Genomic DNA, 20,933 nt, shown 5'->3' with positions numbered 1-20,933 from the left:
AAGGACAGGCCGCGAGGTGGGGGCGGGAGGCCGGGATGTGGAGCATCTATGTTTTGTTCATCTTTAATGCTGAAAAGATGAGAAGTCAGACAGAGTTGTGAAATGTGATGTGCTAAGACTTCATAACGGAGAAATGTGTTGAGTATTATATGCGTTTGGGAAATTATGTGCATCATTATCTGGTGATTTGTTGATGTAACTGTATAGGAGGCGTCCCCTGTGGGGTGCCGGCACATGCTGACAGGAGCGCAGCCTTCGGCGATTGCTGGGTCGTGGATATTTTCGGGGGCTCGTTTGCTTGAGATACCTGCCCACACTTGTCTCGTAATTGGTTGTAAAATCTAGACCCTAACGCCAGGCACCTCCTCCTCCCCCTTCCCCCGGCTGTTGCTGGTGTCATCGGGTACAGGGGACGAGAAGGGAGGCATTCTTGGGTTGCGCGGCGGACTTGCCCAGAACACCCTTTATCTGAAGAACTCCTGCGGCCACGGTTATGGTCTGGCGGTGGCGGGGGCCTCGAGTGTTTCGGGTTGCACGCATACCGCTCTTGGGCAAGGCGGTTGGACGCGGCGGGGCGGTGACTCACCGCGGGAATAATGTCGCGGAGAAAAGCTGCTGACGGACAGAACGGTGACAGTAATGACTCTGAGGAGGGACGAGGGGCGGGCCGGGGGTTGGGGAGGGGCGAAACCCACCTGGGTACAGTGTACTATAACGTCGTCACCGTGAGATCTGAGCCGAGTAATTGCACGCCGGGGAATGGGAGGTTTGCGTCATTGCACCACACTGAGCCCCAGAAGAAAAGTTAAACGTTAAACAAGAAATAAATCAGTCAAAAGTGTTAAGGGCGCGGCAGAGACTGGGAACCTGAACCTTAAACAAGGAGGTGAACTAAATAAAGGTGGGAACACTTCCGAGAAGAGGAAAGAACGGGTTAAAAAGAATCTGAAAAAAAGAGAGAGAAAGAGAGAGAGAGAGAGAGAGAGAGAGAGAGAGAGAGAGAGAGAGAGGGGAACCTAGACCAGAAATAATTTAAGATTCCCCTCCCATACCCAAACACGCCACCACCACCACTACCACCAGTTTAGGGTTCGATAACATTTCTCGTTCACCGGTCTTTGCTTTCCCCCAGGCTTAGAGAGAGAGAGAGAGAGAGAGAGAGAGAGAGAGAGAGAGAGAGAGAGAGAGAGAGAGAGAGAGAGAGAGAGAGAGAATGACGCACGAACAAATCTCATATGCCCCTATTATCTTAAAGTAACCTTCCTGTGGAGTTCTCGTTGGCCCTTGGATGCTGCTGTGGTCTGGCTAGCATGTAGTGTGGCGCCCCGAATCGTGAGTAGCTGGGTGTTATCGCTGTGTCGAGCGGAACACCTGATAAGGGGAGGTGGTGGCGCCTGGTGGTATGGAGAGCGGTGGAGGGAGAGGGCGGTGAATGGCTCATGGCCTGGGAGGTGAATGGCTCAGCTCAGGAACTCCGGGGAGGATTGGAAAAAGGTTGAGTGATTGGTAACTTGAGACATGCCAGCCAGGAAGGCATGTGTGTGTGTGTGTGTGTGTGTGTGTGTGTGTGTGTGTGTGTGTGTGAGGGGATACGCGTCTATATGCTTGCGTGAGCGTCATCGCGCAGGAGGGTGGGGGGAGGTGGAGGGCAGATGGCGTGTGTGGATTTGTAAGATAAAAGGGGGAGAAGGAATCGATGACTGATGGCAGAGGCTCTGACAGGAGGTGGACGCGGCGTGGGTTGTCCACTGGGTGACTCTGGGAATATTTCATGGCTGGGGTGCAGGGGAACTTTATTCTGGTGGTTTTAGTGCTGCTGCTCCTGCTCCTGCTACTGAGTGTATTGTAATGGTACTGCTGTTACTATTACCATTACTATTGTTGGCAAGTTGATCTATGTATGTAGGTGAGAGGGAGAGAGGTTTACGTGCATATATTTGTTTGCGCGCATGTTCTTAAAGATATGATAAAGTGTGTTTGTCCTTGGCTCTATTCATCAGTCAGAGATGGTTGGGCGGGGAAGGAGAGGAGACAGGAATGAGAAGGAAAGGTGGCGGGCACCCAGACAGCTCTGGGCCAAAGTTTTGGATGCTGTGCCTAGAAATCAAAGGGAATTATAGTGAGGTGACAGGTGGCGGTGCAGGTATACAGGCGGAGGCGAGAGTGACGGGCGGCGGGAGGGCTGCGCGTGTGGCGGCGGCTGAGGCGGGTGGCAAGACGAGAGTCGGGGCAGGAGCAGCTGGCACTTGGCTCCGAGCTGGGGTTGGTGGAGTGCCAGGGTGAATGGAGGCACGGGGCTGGGGCCTGAAATAGTAGTGTAGGGGAGCAGTGAGGGCCGGGCGGGAGCAACAGTGGACCTGCAGCCGTGGCCACGTCGGGAGAGTACCACCGGGACCGTCGCCTCGCCCTTACAATTTCACTTGACACTCGTTTTCAAGGCTTCGTCCCTGGAGCCGCGACACCCCACCTCGCGCTGCTCTGTTTAGCTTGACCAAGTGTTAGTGGGGTGTGACTTGTGCTGGTCGCGGCGAGGTGGTGCCGGGAAAGGTGTTTGGTTGGGGCGCGACGCCCTGTGTGCAGTGTTAGCCTGGACTGAGGTGGCCTTGTGCTGTGTGACCCCGCTCCGACCCGCGCCCTGGGATTATCACCAGCCTGCCCTGTTGCCGTCCCCTTGCAGTCATGTACACCAGCAACAACTACTACTTGGGCGCAGGTGAGTGCCGCTTCTTTGCCATTAGGACCCCTCCACGCCTGCTGTAGGTCTGCTGTTCATAGGCCTGAGGCCGCGCCTGTCACCTCCCAGCAGCGTGGCAGTCAGCCGGGCCACGAGGGCAGGGCTAGATGCGTAGTTTCGGGTCGTATAGTCTGCCAGTTCACCTCCACGCGTATGGAAGTCACGGCACTGACACGTCCACGAAAACCGGGCCTTGTGACGCGAGGACATTGTCACTTTCGTATGTATTGCACCGCTGAGGCACGGACTGACATCACGAACGCTAGACTGCGTGTAAGAAGGCACGGTATTATACGACTCGTGAGGCATTAGGTGGGGTTAAATTACATTTCTTTAGCGAAGACATTCCAATTATTACACCTTTTATCGTTGGTTACATCTATTAGACTTATTATTCATTACCATAAACACTGTACTTGCGTCTAACAAGGCACCATATTGTACAACTCTATATGTTATGTTAATACGTTCCTCTGGCGAAGGTATCCCACTGGCCTCTAAACTCCAAGCGTACACGATGCTATACACTGAAAACGACAATGGCACAGTCAGGGATTACGTCAACTTCCACTCCGAGCCCCGTGCGTAACTCATGCCGCTTATTACCAAGAAGGTTCTCCCTTACATTCCCAATGCTTTTATTATGATTCAGTTCAGCTTGTAGCATTATAGGAACCATCAAATGCGTATATAGTAGAGTCTATTAAGAGTTTTTACTATAACTTTCCCTGTGATTTATGTTATAACATTCCCCAAATAAACTCTTGAATCTGAATCTGAAATGACATGCCTCGAAGCGGAGTGTTGTAGGGAAAATGCGTCCGCGATTTATACACGCACTCTGCCTCCAGAAGACGCTTACTGCTACTTTGAAATTGACAAAACGTAGAGACTATGATCGTCAGCAGATTTAGGACTGTATTCTTAAACGCTTGATTCTCTCATGAGAACCATTTTGAAAGGCCACACAGTCTACTTTAGGCGTTTTCTTAATAATGGAACGGAATCTTCGTGAAAATATCTGTTGAATCACGAAAACTTGCACTACGGTTTTTTTTTTATTGTGGTAAAACGCCAAAAATTTTTACAAATATGAGTTCTAGGTGCGGCGTAGAAGTCCAGTGTTAAGTGTGTGTGTGTGTGGCTGAGGCGTACTGGAAGCTCCCTGCACCTGCTGGGTTCGGGCCGTCCCTCTTCCCTCCCCTCCATCAGTCCTCCCCGCGGCGCCACAGCCTTAGATGGTGCGGAGGAAGTAACCCCCAGGATGGTTGCTTAATGAGTTGCTTCGCTATTTTATTTATTTATTTGTTTAGTTTTTCTTCTTTGCCTTGTCATAATTGTACGTTGTCCTCGTCTTCCTTCCTCTTCTGGCTCAGCTTATCACCATCAGTATTGTTTTCTTGGTAGTTCTCACACACACACACACACACACACACACACACACACACACACACACACACACACACACACACACATATATATATATATATATATATATATATATATATATATATATATATATATATATATATATATATATATATATATATATATATATATATATATATATATATATATATATATATATATATTATAAATTTTTTTTTCTCTTTTTAGTTCTCCTCCTCCTCCTCCTCCTCCTCCTCCTCCTCCTCCTCCTCCTCTGTTCCTTCGTCTCACCTATTAATTCTTCTCTTCCTCTTTTCATCACTGTTTTACATGGCGGCGTGTCCTGCCTGGCCCTTCCTCCTTGTGTCTGTGCCGCGTCTTCCCCCTCGACCGAGATACGAGATGCTGAAAATCAAGGCGGTTCGAGTTGGCTTCAAGGATGTGAAATTATGTAATGTTCTGTGCTCTCTCTCTCTCTCTCTCTCTCTCTCTCTCTCTCTCTCTCTCTCTCTCTCTCTCTCTCTCTCTCTCTCTCTCTCTCTCTCTCTCTCTCTCTCTCTCTCTCTCTCCTGCTTTCTTTCCTAGAATTTCACGTATATATATATATATATATATATATATATATATATATATATATATATATATATATATATATATATATATATATATATATATATATTTTATTTTTTTCTTTTTTCTTTTCTTTTCTTTTCTTTTCTTTTTTTTAATACGTTGCTGAATCGGTGGTCTTATTAGTTCACTTTCACATAACAATTAGAAATAAAGTCAGTCTTTGTGTACAGTAATGTTTCCTATTTTAGCTTTTCTTCTGTTTTTTTCTCTTTTTATGAATTATATGTGGATTATTTAAAAAACGTAGCGAAGTCTTTGACGTGTGTGTGTGTGTGTGTGTGTGTGTGTGTGTGTGTGTGTGTGTGTGTGTGTGTGTGTGTGTGTGTGTGTGTGTGTGTGTGTTTCAGCATCATATACGTGCTCTACTTTCCCCCTTTACTTCTGCTGTTGTTGGTGCTGCTGCCGCCCCATCAATCTCCGTCCTTAGCTAACTCGTTTTGTCTTTGTTTTTCCCTTTGCAACGGTCTTTCCTCCCCTTTAGCCCCCCCCCTCTCTCTCTCTCTCTCTCTCTCTCTCTCTCTCTCTCTCTCTCTCTCTCTCTCTCTCTCTCTCTCTCTCTCTCTCTCTCTCTCTCTCTCTCTCTCTCTCTCTCCTTCCTCGCCCCCGCCCCAACACGCAGCGTTACCTCGCGTTCCCCGTATATGCCTCCCCCTCCCCCAGTGTAGGCCTCCCTCTTATTCCGTGTATGCCTGGGTGAGGGAAATTCAGGAAGGCCTACACAGGGAGTCTCCTTTTGTTTGGCCGCCTCAGCATCACCACTCTAGCAGCGGTTGAAACACTGCGCCAGTCGAGGCTTATCGTAAAAATAGTCTTTCGGCGCGGCGCTACCAGAGAGAGAGAGAGAGAGAGAGAGAGAGAGAGAGAGAGAGAGAGAGAGAGAGAGAGAGAGCGGGTAATGGGAAAGGGGTGGGTTGTAGTGCGGTGCCCTCCCTGTTGTGGTTTGTTAGGGACAGGAAAGCGAAAGGAAGGAAAAGAACAGTGAATGTGTGTGATAAGAGATAAAACACCCCAATTATCTGTGTACGGCACTTCCTGAGCTTTTATTCATTTATTTATTTTCTGTCGTACTGCGTCACCCATTTTTACGCTGTTCATGCCCTGTACTTCTAAATATACATAGCGGGTGATTGAATAAAGTGTGGTTCCAGATTGAGACATAAGACATAAGGCAGAGACATAAGAGAGACAGGTGCGTGCTTTTCTCATGGTGAGGCATCTCTGTACATTTACCCGCGATATAGTAAATTTACCTCAAGTTAGAGCCACAGTTTATTCGCTCACCTTCCTTCTGCAAGTGCAAGACTTTCTCACCAAACACCTGACACGTGTGCCTTCACTGAGTTATATGCACTCAAAGTCACATGTGGCCGTAATTAGTTTAATTAGGAATGTTTTTTTTTTCCTTCTTTCCGAGGTAGAAAGCGGTCGAATAAGAAACATGATAATAATAGTAGGCACATAATTGTAGGTATAGCTGTAGATAAATGTGTACAAAATTATAGTTATGAGAGTGAATAAATGAAGGTAGGTACAAAATTAGTTATAAAAATAGACAAATGAAGTTACAAATTATGCTTACAACGATATATGAATGAAGGTGTACATAATTGTAGTTATACCATTACATAAATAGTGATACAGATTATATAGCTACAGCAATAAATAAATGGAGGTAGATATTACATAGTACATAGCAGATGCATTGAATATACTGTTTAGAAGACGTACACTTTAATATTCAAGTCACGGGCTCGGTTGTAGAAGTAGTAGCAGTATTTCGCTTGTATTAATGAGACGGTGATCTGCAGGGGGTGTGCTTGCTTTTGCTACACCGCCACCAATTTTTGACTCGCGTCCTCCTCCTTTTAGTCGTAAGTCTTATCGGCCATGCAGTGTTATTGATCCACTGTTGTCATGTCCTCCGCCGCTAGTATCATAATTTCTGCCACCACTACCCTCACTATCTTCATCATCACAATCACTGTCATTTCCATTAACATCACTACCAGCAATACCATAATCTCTACCACCATCAACAGCAACATTATCATCATCATTACCACCACCACCACCACCACCACCACCACCACCATTATACCACCACTACCACCACCAATGCTCCATCTAAAACCACCATTATAGTAAAGATGGACACCACATAGCTTGATTTTATATGGGAAAGGAATGTGGCCTAGGAAAAAAAAAAGAAAGAAAGAAAGAAAGAAAAGAAAAGAAAAGAAAAGGCCCATTAAAGGTGACAGTAATGAAGGATTGTAATAAAAAAGATTATTCACAATTTAAAGGTAAGTGCCTTGAAAAAAAATATCATTAATAAAACTAGAGGAAAAAAATAAATGGACAATTAGTTGGTTTAAGTAATGGCGACACAAAACATGATGGTAATGATAGCAACAGGTAACATAACACTATAGGAACTTGCTCTGAACAGACTATAGGAAATCAATAGCTGAGCATCAAGTATATAAAAGTGAAATCATAAATCATTAAATTGGACACATTAGGTCATCAGGAGAAATTAAATCTCCCCCCCCACGTGTCTAAAGAGGCAAGGGCTTGGACGTGTGTGTTGTGATGGAATTGCTTCAAAACTGCGTCACTGTGTGTGTGTGTGTGTGTGTGTGTGTGTGTGTGTGTGTGTGTGTGTGTGTGTGTGTGTGTGTGTGTGTGTGTGTGTGTGTGTGTGTTATCATCATCATCATTATCATCATCACTATTGTTCTTGTTCTTGTTCCTCTTCCTCTTCTTCTTCTTCTTCTTCTTCTTCTTCTTCTTCTTCTTCTTCTTCTTCTTCTTATTATTATTATTATTATTATTATTATTATTATTATTATTATTATTATTATTATTATTATTATTATTATTATTATTATTATTGATATTATCACTATTATCACTACCACTATCATCACCACCACCACGACACGTCATGTTATAAAGAGCAGGGAATAACACGAGAGCATAAGGAGTCTGTGTAGTATTCAAGGCAAATCATGTTACGTAAGGCATCTGCAGTGGGCTCTACAGGCTAACACAGAACAGGAGCAGCCTTGGGTAGCTTGATAGAACGGAGTGTGCGGGTGGATGGGCGGATGCTTGTAAGGGATGGGATGGTGGGTTCCTTCCCTTCCCGTAGTCGTGAGGGGAGGGGGGAAGGGAGGGAGACGAAGGGGAGGGGGCACTGGCCACCTGAAAAACCTCACCTGACTGGCCTGATGATGTCATATTGAGGTACCATTGCTTTTTCTCATGTTATCCCTTCCCCTGCTGTTTGGTGCATTCTTCCTCACTCGTTAAACTACTCCGATACGTTTTCTCTTGTTCTGCTGCCATTTCCAATCATTTTACTGGCTAGAAATTATATGAACAATTTTTTTTTTCTTGTAGATGTTTATAAAGATCTGAAACATTGTTCTTAGTGTTGTGAATTGTTGCATATCAGGGATTGTTTTAACTTAATACTGCTATGAATCAAGCTTATATTAATAATTTAAATTTTAGAGTATGCTTTAAAAGGTAATTACCAGAATTTTTGAGTGTAGCAAATGATGAGGGTAGTTTCCGGTGCTGAAATAGCATAATTTCACAGTCTAGTATAGTGCAAGTTTGAAAGATACCATTGACTGCCTGGATTAATTCATTAAGATAGTTTTCAGTACTCAGACAGCTGTGACTCCTCTCCAAGCTTATACTAACAGTCTCGTGAAAGTTTTATTGCAAATTTCCAGGATACCATGGAGCCTGATTGTAGAGAATGATGAGAGTTCGGTAGTTCAAAACTTTACGATGTTCAAACCGGTATGACTGCGCCTCAAGCTTATTAGTCAAGTTTTTAGTACATCTTTCAAGGATACCATAGACATTGAGTGTAGTGATAAGACTAGCTCAGAACTCTCATATGCCCATGTTGGTATGCTCGTCAAGATTAAATTTAATTTTCAGTGCAATATGGACAGATGCCGTAGATCATAGAAGGAACTGAGTGATGACAGTAGCTCAAAACTTTTCAATATTATTTTTTTTTTTCCAGTAGTTTTATATGTGCCATGTAAAACTGCTCTGGTTAGTGAAGGCAAAGTATTGAGTGCCGTCGTTAACTCATTAACTGTCAAAAAGTTAGTGGATTCGGAAACAAAGTCACAGAAAAAGTCACAAAATTAGGTACGAAAAAAAGTCACGGAAAAAAGTCAAAGCTTATATTTATATTTGCACGTTTTAATCGAGTTATATACGTGTGGAGAACGGAAACCAGGAGTCATGTTGGACTGTAAGAGGCTGTTTGCTTATTCCTGACCATGCGCAGAAGGACAGGACAGAGAACACGACTTTAGTTCGGTTCAGTCAGTTTACCATTCCTCTCAGCGCTTGACCAGTCTTGCCACAAAGTTTGTGTAATTTGGACGGCCGAACAGCAAACTTAGAAGACTTAAATAATCCACAAAATACGTAATATGAAAACAAAAGTATAATCACATTATGTCATAAGAGGAGCGAAAAAACTGCGTAATAGAAACATGTATTAGCATTATTAATTATTAAAAGGCTAACTGATATTAATACGGGGGAGGGCAGGGAAGTGAGAAGAGGTTCGCAATATAAACGAAGTGAGTGTAATGTATTCTTAAAGCGGTAGTTGTGATGTTATTACGAAGGCTAAGAATATATGAGCATAACAGAAGTGCATAAGGGAAACGTGAAGAGCTGCGCAATATAGTGAGCATAATTAATTGTTTAAAGGCTGTCTGTGGTATTAATGCGAAGGATAAGACCGTAAGTGCGTAAAAAGTCCATAAGGGAATCGAGCAGAGTTGCGCAATACAAACACATGAACATCATGAATTTTTTGATGCCTATTGATAATAAGAATATGTGCATGGAATTGAGAAGAGTTGCGCAAGGTAAACACACATAAACATAATAGATTCTTTGAGGTCGAGTCGTGATATCAATACGAAGGATAAGAATGTATTATGTGCACGAGACAATCACGGCAGTAGGGGGACGCAAGGGCAGTCCCGTGCGTGGCTTGGAGACCGTGTGGGGCTTGCGTTCCTCTGTGGCTCGAGGTCAGCGCGGCGTTCTCCCTCCTTCCTTTTTTCAGCGTCTCATAGCGTCTCGGGAACACGGAAGTGGCATGGTAGTGTAACAGGGAATGAGGATTCATGGAAAGGTGGATTCTGGTGAGGCAAGTGTCAGATTAGCAGAATTAAGATGGCCCGTCCCTCTTCTTCCTCCTGGTCAGGATGCTGCTGTTGTTATCCTCCCCTTCATCCACCCTCTTCCCTCTCCCTCCTCCTTTTCCTCATCCTCCCTCTTCCCTCCTTGCGTCCCTGTTCTTTAAACCAACTCTACTTGTCCTGTTGGCCCACTCCCGCCCCCACCCCCTCACCCTCGCCGCCGCCTCCGTCCTCCCTCTCGGCCATCGCCTCCTTACTGAAGGTTACGGATGCTGCTGCCGCTGCCTCGCGACTCAGCCCACCACACCACACAGCCTTTGTTTACTGTGCAGTTTTGGCGCCTTGACATTTATCAGTGTGTGTGTGTGTGTGTGTGTGTGTGTGTGTGTGTGTGTGTGTGTGTGTGTGTGTGTGTGTGTGTGTGTGTGTGTGTGTTGCTGAGGGACGTGGTATGCTGTATGATGGGTGGAAAATTTATGTGGTATGATTGTAAGTACTGTACACGTTCGTATTCCATCAGGCATTCACTCTCTTGTCTATATATCTCATTCCTTCTGTCCCCATTTCCCCCTCCCTCCCCCCGCACGCGCTCTCCTACCATTGGCTCTTTCTCTAATCACACCCTAACAACAAAATTCACCGTACACGTCACCCCCTTGTATTTCCTTCGCCCACCCTGTAAAGACCACACACACACACACACACACACACACACACACACACACACACACACACACACACACACACACACACACACACACACACACACACACACACACACACACACACACACACACACACACACACACACTTAGACTTAGCTTTAGGATAAATGTTAAGTATTTCCCCACCTCCTCTGTACATTTTCAGTTTGCTAACTGCCTAAAGAATAAACCATTTATTATTATTATTATTATTATTATTATTGTTATTATTATTATTATTATTATTATTATTATTATTATTATTATTATTATTATTATTATTATTATTATTACACACACACGCACACACATCCACACCCACACACACATACCATCCTCTACCCACTATAATGCATACCCTATTCACAACACACAACAGGCCTACTACTTATACCATACACCCAACCTCCCCTGCCTCTCTTCACACCCTCTCCCTCCAGCAACTCCCGCCCTGCCAACCTTCATCCCAGCCAACATTCTTCCCCACCACCTGCCTGCCTCTCCCGCCTTCCGTCTTCCCCTCCCTCCCTCCCTCCTGCGTCCCTTCAAAACGCCTCGCCCGCTTTTCTGACCGTCAGTCAACTCACTAAATTCCTCCCCCCCTTCTTCCTCCTTCGTCTCTTCCCCAGCTCCTGTCCTTTCCCTTAGTATTCCCCTGTGTTTACCAGCGCAGGTGGGGGGAGGAGAGGTAAGGGGAAGAGGGAGAAGGTGGGGGAGAAGCACCTGAGACGTAGGTCATATCCCGAGGCGACACCCACACCTTAGGGTTCTCCTTAGGGACTCCTCCTCCTCCTCCTCCTCCTCCTCCTCCTCCTTGAATTTTATGCATGTCATCACTGTCATCGCCATGTTTGCATCTTCGCACACACACACACACACACACACACACACACACACACACACACACACACACACACACACACACACACACACACACAAAGATCACTATATTTGTCATAATAATATCTCCGCTTCCATTATCTTCAGCAATGTTTTACCATCTCTGAGAGGGCTTCGAGAGGAGGGACAGGACACACACACACACACACACACACACACACACACACACACACACACACACACACACACACACACACACACACACACACACACACACACACACACAGTTGGGTTGGGCCATGACATTGGACTTTCGCTTTTCTTGTCATGTCTTTCACAGGTGTCGTTGTGGTAAGATTTCAGGTCTTAGGTGTCGGCGATGACTTGGCGCGAACATGAACGATCCTGAGGCATAGTTGGGATCCTTGAACACTTTACTAGCGCGGGACACACACAAACACACACAAAAAAAAAAAAAAAGAGAGAGAGAGAGAGAGAGAGAGAGACATGGTATTAGGAATGACAAGTCAATAGAATGTACCGGGTGTAGTTAGGCAAAAATTCCTGCACACTGTGATAGGCCATAGGAACATATTCTGAAACATTTCTGCGCTTTATCTCCATTACTTACAATTGGCTCTGTATATTATTAACATTACTAAGTCTTGAGAATCCTGTTATTCATCTCTTTGGCCTTTAGAGATAGTCGTGGTTAGAGAGCAAAGCGTTTCTGAATACGGGTCATAACGCTAAGAGGTAAAGACACGGTTACATCGTCATGGGAGGCGCAGTCACCGAGTGGGCAGCGAAGTGACGGGTTATAACGAGCCTCCCGCTACCCATAAAAGGATCGAGGACCTTGGCGCCACCCTCTGAGGCGGAATGGACTGGTGGAGAAGCATGAAAAAAACATAAGAACTTAACTAGAAATTGAGTTTATTCTAATCTCTTATAACGCTTTTGTGAATAAGTTTCCTCCTGTCTTCTTATTTATTTATATACTTATTTATTTATTTACTTGTTTATTGTTCTTCTGAAACTTAAAGCCATTATTCTTATCAGCTTTCCTGATTACTAAACATAAGGATCTTGTATACATCTCCCGTGTCATATTACTTATGTCACGTAATAGCTTCCTCAGAACGTCTCTTAAAGCTTCGCCTACGGACTAGAGAGAGAGAGAGAGAGAGAGAGAGAGAGAGAGAGAGAGAGAGAGAGAGAGAGAGAGAGAGAGAGAGAGAGAGAGAGAGAGAGAGAGAGTATCATGTAGCTCATAACCATGTGTGTTCAAGTCATCTCATCTCATTCATTTGTGCTTTCGTGAAAATGAGACCGCGACGAGCTTTATGTAATGTTATCTTTGGCCTGGCAGTGATGGTGGTGATGGTTGTAGTGGTGGTGGTGGTAATGGGAGTAATACTGATTTTTCTTCCTCTTTTTTTTTTTCTTTCTTTCTTTCTTTTTAAGGTAAGAACTTAATCATGTGAAGTTACAAGGAGCCATTATATCTACACTTGGCAGTTTGTTATGCATGTCTGTGTAATGATGATACTTCTCCATAACCTTGTCGTTCTCTCAGAGGTCTGGAATGACTGCACTTCCAAGCAGCCTGCCTATCTTGTTGTTATCTTCTGTTTGTATGATTATTCCCTGTTTATTGTAGTGAAATATGAAGACAAACTAAGGACTCGGGTTTCCTACCTATTCACCGTTTTGTTATTTAATTGCGTTGAAATAGGAAAAAAATTATCTACTAATTTCTATGGCCCGTATGGGGATCGAACCCACGACATCCGCGTTATTAGCACGGCGCTCTAACCAACTGAGCTAACAGGCCGTTGAAAGCCGTGCTTGTAGAAATCGTACTTGTTAACATGTTGCTCTACCTGACTGAGCTAACAGGCCGGTGGTTGTAGTAGTGTACGAGCATGAGTAAGATAGCATGTTATTATCTTCGTTGTTAGTAAAGGATGGGAAATTAGTGATTTTCGAGCACTGGAGCATTTGTGTGTGTGTGTGTGTGTGTTGACCATCCTTGGCGGCCGGCGTCGTGGCTCCTTATCAGATTAAAGAGCCCAACAGCAGCAACAGCAGTAGCAGACATGGGCGTTTGTGTGAGGGAGGTTGCCGAGGCTCCTTTTTTTAGATTATTTATGCCACCAGGTGTGGTTATTCTTTACAATAAATACATCTTTATTATATAAATTAACCGGGTAGAGAGGAAAGCTACCGTGAAGCTAAATTTATATAAAGAGATTAAGAAATAAGTAATAAGGTAATGTGTATGTAATCTTAAACCTACGAGTAGTCATGAAACTAAAAGCAGAGAGAGAGAGAGAGAGAGAGAGAGAGAGAGAGAGAGAGAGAGAGAGAGAGAGAGAGAGAGAGAATCTTGTTGTATTGGTATATACTTATCACGAGTGTCGACATCTCTGTACTGATAAGTCACGGCAGCCTCATCTCTATTCGCGCCACCCCCCGCACATCTCATGCCGCGTTGCTCAAGTGGGAATCAGAGGCAAGGCATGTTACTGTGGAGTGCGGCGTGCAACTTGAGAGGCATATTGCATCGTGTTAAGAGATGGCTGTTGCTGTTGCTGTTGCCTGTGTGAGTGAAAGTGATAATATAAAGCTAGATTTTGAAGTATAGTTTTCATTAATATTTTTGGTAATTTTTTTCAGCACATAATATGGTATCAGGACACGAGGATCAGGGTTGCTGTTAATTTTGCAAACGTATCCCATATTCTTAATGCTATATAATCCGTATTTACCTAGTACTGTAACACTGAACCCCCCAAATAACGCCCATTGTCAGAAAGAGTTGACGTTCAGGACAGAAAACTTTGACAGTATGGACAAGTTAAAAGTCGAGTTGTATTTTCTTTGATTTGTTTTGCAGACGAGGTGAAGCACGTGTTTACTACTGTAGTTTGTAACATTTTCCGATGTCATTTTTTCCCCTGCCCCCACTAACTCTTTCCTTCCATCTCTCTCTCTTAACCGCGACAGGGACTTGTAAATTACTGTAGTTACACACATATCCTAGAAAAAAAAATCAAATCGTATCCGCCGTATAGCCTTTGACTACCTACTCCTCCCTTCAGACTGAGACGTAGACCAACGGTCAGTGTTACATCATAAACTTATTGACACAGCAGATAGTACAAGCACTATACCTAAGAATAAGGAGATATCAGCTGGGCTGTGACGCATCACGTTGGGCGTGTGAAGGGCAGGGAGAGAGAGAGAGAGAGAGAGAGAGAGAGAGAGAGAGAGAGAGAGAGAGAGAGAGAGAGAGAGAGAGAGAGAGAGAGAGAGGACTTCATTATAGGTGAGGTAGCGTGTCGGGAGAGGGATAGGGACCATGTTTTCACGTTCCTTCCTCTCCTTTCCCTCCTCATCTACTGTTCAGTAACCTTACCAAAAGCCTTTCCACACCCCACTAATCCCGCTTTCTTCCCTTCCGCTCCCCCCTGACGCCACCTCCACCACCGCCACCACCACCTCCTCCTCCTCCTCCTCCTCCTCCTCCTCCTCCTCCTTCAGTCCCCGCTCCCTTCTTGACCTGACGTGACCTTCAGTGTTCCCTGACTCTGTCTTGATCTGACCTGATCTGACGATGTGGAGTGTGTTGTCATGTAGGTCAGCAGAGAGAGAGAGAGAGATTGCATTGACCTTCATGTGCCAAAGCCTCGTTCATCTCCTTCGTCAGCGTCGTCGTCATTACATATGCTTCTTCTTCTTCTTCTTCTTCTTCTTCTTCTTCTTCTTCTTCTTCTTCTTCTTCTTCTTCTTCTTCTTCTTCTTCTTCTTCACATATATTTACTTGCTTGTTTTCTTTCCTACTGATGAAGGACAGGTATTTTTGTCCCCCTATCCTAAGTTCCATTAGGGGTTCGCTGGGTGAGAGAGAGAGAGAGAGAGAGAGAGAGAGAGAGAGAGAGAGAGAGAGAGAGAGAGAGAGAGAGAGAGAGAGAGAGGGAGTGGGTTCGCAGTCTTCCTTTGATATTTTCTGACCATCCTCATCGTACCCATTAGCACCACACACACACACACACACACACACACACACACACACACACACACACACACACACACACACACACACACACACACACACACACACACACACACACACACACACACCCTGTCATCTCCCCTCTCACCATCTCTACCTTCTCCATACTCCCCCAGCTCAACCTCCCATCACAGACATCCTCATAATACCCCGAAAATCTGCCACACATTGTTCTTCTTTTGTGTTCTTTTATATTCATTCCTCCCCTTCCTTCATTTCTCACTACTTCCCTCCCATTTCTCACAACTCCCATCACAGACACCCACATACGAGTAATACCCAACTCTGTCATCCCTTGCTTTTTCTTTTGTGTTCCTTTGTGTTCACCTTAGCCTAAGTGACATCAACACAACAGCACTCCTGATTCTTGACAGTGTCCTCGCATATACCCACTCCCTCCCTCTCTCCTCCCCTGCCCTCGTGTCACTTAGCCCAGCAGCAGCAGCAGCAGTAGTAGTAGCAGCAGCCAGCAGGTCTCTATATATAGACATCTCTCAACTAGACAAACACAAACAGGCAGGCAGGCATACAGACAGACAGACAGGCATGCACGCGAGGACACACACACACACACACACACACACACACACACACACACACACACACACACACACACACACACACACTAGAAAACCTTGCTCAATTTTCTTCGTGTGTGTGTGTGTGTGTGTGTGTGTGTGTGTGTGTGTGTGTGTGTGTGTGTGTGTGTGTGTGTGTGTGTGGCTTCTTCCCCCTTCCCACGCGCCCCCACTCCCTCTCCCTTTTTTAAGCTATATATTCTTGCTAATCTTAGTCCGGTGCAATGTTGGCTCTGAACCAGAAGGGAAGGCAGGATAGGAGCTGATAGTGGTGGTGGTGGTGGTGGTTGTATAAAGTACAATATTGAACAAGTCTGTATACACAACAGTTTATTGGTATTATTATTATTATTATTATTATTATTATTAGTAGTAGTAGTAGTAGTAGTAGTAGTAGGAACACCAGCAGTAGCTATACATAGTTGGTGCCGCAGCCGTCCGCATTCCACACCCTGTCATTAATTACCGAAGGAATGACCGTAAAAATTCCACACGGCTTTCAACTAAAAAAAAAAAAAAAAAAAAAAACTTGGCTACTATAATGTGCAGGAAGGCAGAGAGAGAGAGAGAGAGAGAGAGAGAGAGAGAGAGAGAGAGAGAGAGAGAGAGAGAGAGAGAGAGAGAGAGGGAGGTATGCACATCACTCACTCCATCTTCCCCTCTTCTCTTCTCCTCGCCCCCTTTTACCATTTCCTCATGACGTCTTGCATGTTTACACATCTAGCGCACCGACCAAAAATCAGAGAGAGAGAGAGAGAGAGAGAGAGAGAGAGAGAGAGAGAGAGAGAGAGAGAGAGAGAGAGAGAGAGAGAGAGAGAGAATAAAAAACGTAAAAAAAATAAATAATCCATTTTATTGTCTTGGTTACGGTCGCTATTCGTGAGTTCGTTTTTTCTTTTCTTTTTTTTCTGTTTACCTTGTTTTCTTTCACAGCGAATACGACGATGACGCAAATGCTTAGGAGAAAAAAAAAAGATTAGGGAGTGAATGAACTTGCCAAGGTAATTGTGATAGTTGTCTTTTTTGTTACTACTACTACTACTACTACGTACACGACCACTATCACTGAAGGACGAGACAAAAAATATTCGCTGTAACTATAAATAACATGCAGTGGGTAGTAAAATAAATAAATGAATAAACAAGACTAGTCATCCCCCGACCTTGATTTGTTTTTGGCGGAAAAGGGAACAAGTCAGGGAGGAGTGAGTGAGTGTTGTGGGTCAGCGCGCCTCAGCGTGGCGGGACGGAAGAGGAGAGCGCTTGGGGGTCTGGGAGGGAAGCGTCTGGGTGTATGTGGCTGGGGAGGTGGTGGGGACGGAGTAGGGCGGGTGTGCCTGACAGGAAGGAAGGGGAGGACGTTTGCTACTGGTTATCGTGCTCTCTGGATTGTGGCGATGGCGCGTGGGACTGACATTTCTGCTTTTCTATGGCTTGTTCTTAAACTTTATTTCTTACCCTTTTTCTTACTCTTTTCCCTTTCTCTCAGGTTGGTATCCTTAGACGTCCTCATTTTTGTTCTCTAGTCTGTTTCCATATTAGATACTTTGGGCTCTCATAGGGCTACTTTCAAGAGCGACAAAGATGGGTTATCCTTACTCTTTAAAATGAATTTTTCCCACGTCCTTTCCTCCTGTGATTGGCTTATTAAGCGTCGTGTGGTTTCATAGAGAGTAGTTTCAGAGATTATATTGATAGTGACGATTTGTCGAGTTCTTGAGCTTATTTTTCGTATCAGTGGTGCAGAATACTTGTTAAACTGTCACTGGGTTCATACAAACACCCATGAAAAAAATCTCAACAGTATTCTTTACACTGGTAAAAGTAATTGAGACAACCGAAACATTTAAGAATATATGCCACACTTCTTGTTCTCCTTCCTTTCCTCCCGTTTCTCCATATTAATCCCTCCTGTCCTTCCCCCTTATTACTCTCCCTTTCCGCCACTCTCACTCACTCTCTCTCCCAGCTTGATGGAACGGTTTGCTGCAAGTTTACAGTTTCAAACGGTGCAACTGACAGCAAGGGTCGAGTGTAATAATTTTAGTCTGTAGTTTTATTTTATTTTATTTTATTTTATTTATTTTTTATTTTTTTTAATAGTAAAACCATCTGCAGTTGCGAAAGTGAAGTAATAAGTGTTGTAGCGTCATTATCAATCAGAGGGATAGTAGTAGTAGTAGTAGTAGTAGTAGTAGTAGTAGTAGTAGTAGTAGTAGTAGTAGTAGTAGTTACTGAAATACGAGATTGAGTGAAGGTAGAATCCATGAATGCATTTGAATGACGGACTGATTATACTGTACGTGCTCTATGTATTGTCAACATTCACATGAGACTACTTCCCTTTTGCAGTGGCCTTGTGTGTTTTTTTTTTTTTTTTTTTTTTTTTTTGTGTGTGTGTGAGTGTGTGTGTGTGTGTGTGTGTGTGTGAGTGTGAGTGTGAGTGTGTGTGTGAGTGTGAGTGTGTGTGATTGAACTGATTGGTGGGGTATGCATTAGTCATTTGCAGTAGAAGTGGCAAGGACCGTAGGTAGCGTGTGAAGGAGAGCGAACACACACACACACACACACACAGAGTCGGGTTGGGTGATGACTCCAGGCTTTCGTTCTTCATGTCATGTTGTTCATGTCGATGTGGCTGATTTGAAGTCTTACTTAGGTGTCGGTAATGATCTTGCACCAACATAAACGACCCTGAAGTAATTACGGCAGATATCCTTACACACACACACACACACACACACACACACACACACACACACACACACACACACACACACACACACACACACACACACACACACCTCCCTCACCAGCTTGGGTATGGAAGAAACTCGACAGCTGATTATCTCCAAAGTGTTTATGTACTACCTATTTGGGTTGGCCGCAGTTCCCAGGCGGCGGGCGGGCTGGGCCGGCGCCAGCTGGCACCCACCCTCGATCCTTGGGGCTTGACACACCAAGGGGCGACTCCTCATTCAAATCTAGTTCACCTCATCAGGTCGCACTTACTGAGCTCCTTATACTCGTCTGTAGTGACCCTCGTCTAGTAATGGATCTGAGTAGTAGGGTGAGGATGTGCTGGAGAGACTACCTTAGTTCAACCTTGCCTTGTCAGGTTGTGCGTAGTACCCGTCAATGTAAGTGCCTCGAGGCTCCCCACACCACTACCACTACCACTACCACCACCACCACCACCACCACCACCACCAGCCGACTTGGCCCCTGTATTTACTAGGCCGCCGCTGCTGGTTCTCCCCCGCCGTGTATTTATGGTCCGTATTCGCAAACGTTTGGGCGTCTCATTTCAGCTAATTTTAGCCTCCTGTAGTGGAAGGTATTCAGTGCGTAGCAGGCTGTAGTGGACGCTATTTGGGTTTTCAAGTCTTATTAGGTGGCTGTTAGCGGAAGGTTTTTGGGTTCTCAAGACGTTTAGCAGGCTGTAGCAGAAATGATATGGGTTTTCAAGAATGTTTTATTGCTGATTCAATAAGAATATGTATCATTAATGTGAAAACATCTATGAGAGGCCAACTAATAATCATGGTGGCATTTGCAAATAGTCCTTATGTCGGCACAAATGTTTCAGAATACGATACTATATCTGAACAGTACGTTTGGTTCTTTCGTAACCATATCAATGCTCAAGTTATTTTTTTTCTTTTTTTAAGATACGTGACTGAATAAAATACAAGGGAACTTTCATCTGTTGTCGCTCCGTGAATCGTGGCAGGAAAAAGCTTCCCTACGCACTTGTCTTAACAGTTTACCAGTTACGTAAGGGTGTGGTTCAGCAGACGAGCAAAGGAGCTGTGTAGCGGAGTTGACTTGCAGTGGTGTGGGCGTCGTAGAACCCGTGCCTTCCTGAGCAACCTTGAAACTGAAGAAGCTAGTCGAGGGTGTTCAGACTACAGAACTAAAATATGTTTTCAACGATGCAGAGAGAGAGAGAGAGAGAGAGAGAGAGAGAGAGAGAGAGAGAGAGAGAGAGAGAGAGAGAGAGAGAGAGAGAGAAACCGCCTTCTCAACTCTTCCACGAAGCTCGTTCCACGAAGCTAGCCAACTTTCCTTGACTGGATAATTCCGACGCCTGAGGCAAGGGCATATGTCTTGAGTGTGTCTTGACGCATTAATATTAATAAGAAAGAATTCCTAGCTGGTGGTCATTAGCTACGTTACTTCAGGCTCTTTAAACTTGATTTGTCAACACATTGCAATAATAAAGGATGTCGCGTTCTGAAAAAAAGGTGTTAATTTGAATTAAGGAATTGACAGGTTAAGAAACATAACATGAAATATACCGCCCTGCATTTGTTTCATCCTCGCAACTTCCTTTTACAGACTTCCTATTCTTATAATTTTCAGTCAGCCAAGTACAGTTTCACTTGTGTTGTAAACCTCTGTGACAGACCGTGAACTGTCATGGATTAGTAACGTTTGCGCATCTCGCTCTTCATTGTGGCTCGCGTGTTTGTAATGAGTTCCGCTACTTGGCGTGTGTGGAACGGTTTGTTGCCCTCGGAGGAGCCTTCGCCTTTACTGTCCCGCATCTCTTACTTTAGTGTAGCTTATCACACATCCTCTTAATGGTCAACACCGACTGTTGTTTCTCTCTCTCTCTCTCTCTCTCTCTCTCTCTCTCTCTCTCTCTCTCTCTCTCTCTCTCTCTCTCTCTCTCTCTCTCTCTCTCTCTCTCTCTCTCTCTCTCTCTCTCTCTCTCTCTCTCTCTCTCTCTCTCTCTCTCTCTCTCTCTCTCTTCATTGCGAGGAACAGACGGTC

General features: G+C 44.6%; 1 protein-coding gene and 1 non-coding gene across 5 annotated transcripts in view; one reads left to right on the top strand and one right to left on the bottom strand.

The window, feature by feature from the left end:
• LOC135100752 (homeobox protein TGIF1-like) overlaps nt 1-20,933 on the top strand; it is a 40,561-nt gene that overhangs the window by 6,860 nt on the left and 12,768 nt on the right. Inside the window, exon 1 of one of the 4 annotated variants that reach the window (XM_064004021.1) lies at nt 2,264-2,713. The exons of 2 other annotated variants lie outside the window; for them this stretch is intronic. In XM_064004021.1, coding sequence (XP_063860091.1) covers nt 2,680-2,713 — 34 coding nt within the window. In that variant the 5' untranslated portion in view covers nt 2,264-2,679. Of the gene's footprint in view, nt 1-2,263; nt 2,714-20,933 lie in introns of those variants that run through there. One more of the 4 variants, XM_064004030.1, reaches the window with a different exon arrangement.
• On the bottom strand, nt 13,259-13,332 carry Trnai-aau (transfer RNA isoleucine (anticodon AAU)). The gene has a single exon. It is a non-coding gene; the product is annotated as a tRNA-Ile (tRNA).

Source organism: Scylla paramamosain, chromosome 1, assembly GCF_035594125.1.
Source record: "Scylla paramamosain isolate STU-SP2022 chromosome 1, ASM3559412v1, whole genome shotgun sequence".
In the NCBI taxonomy this organism is placed as follows: domain Eukaryota; kingdom Metazoa; phylum Arthropoda; class Malacostraca; order Decapoda; family Portunidae; genus Scylla; species Scylla paramamosain.
This window is presented reverse-complemented; position numbering and strand designations above follow the sequence as displayed.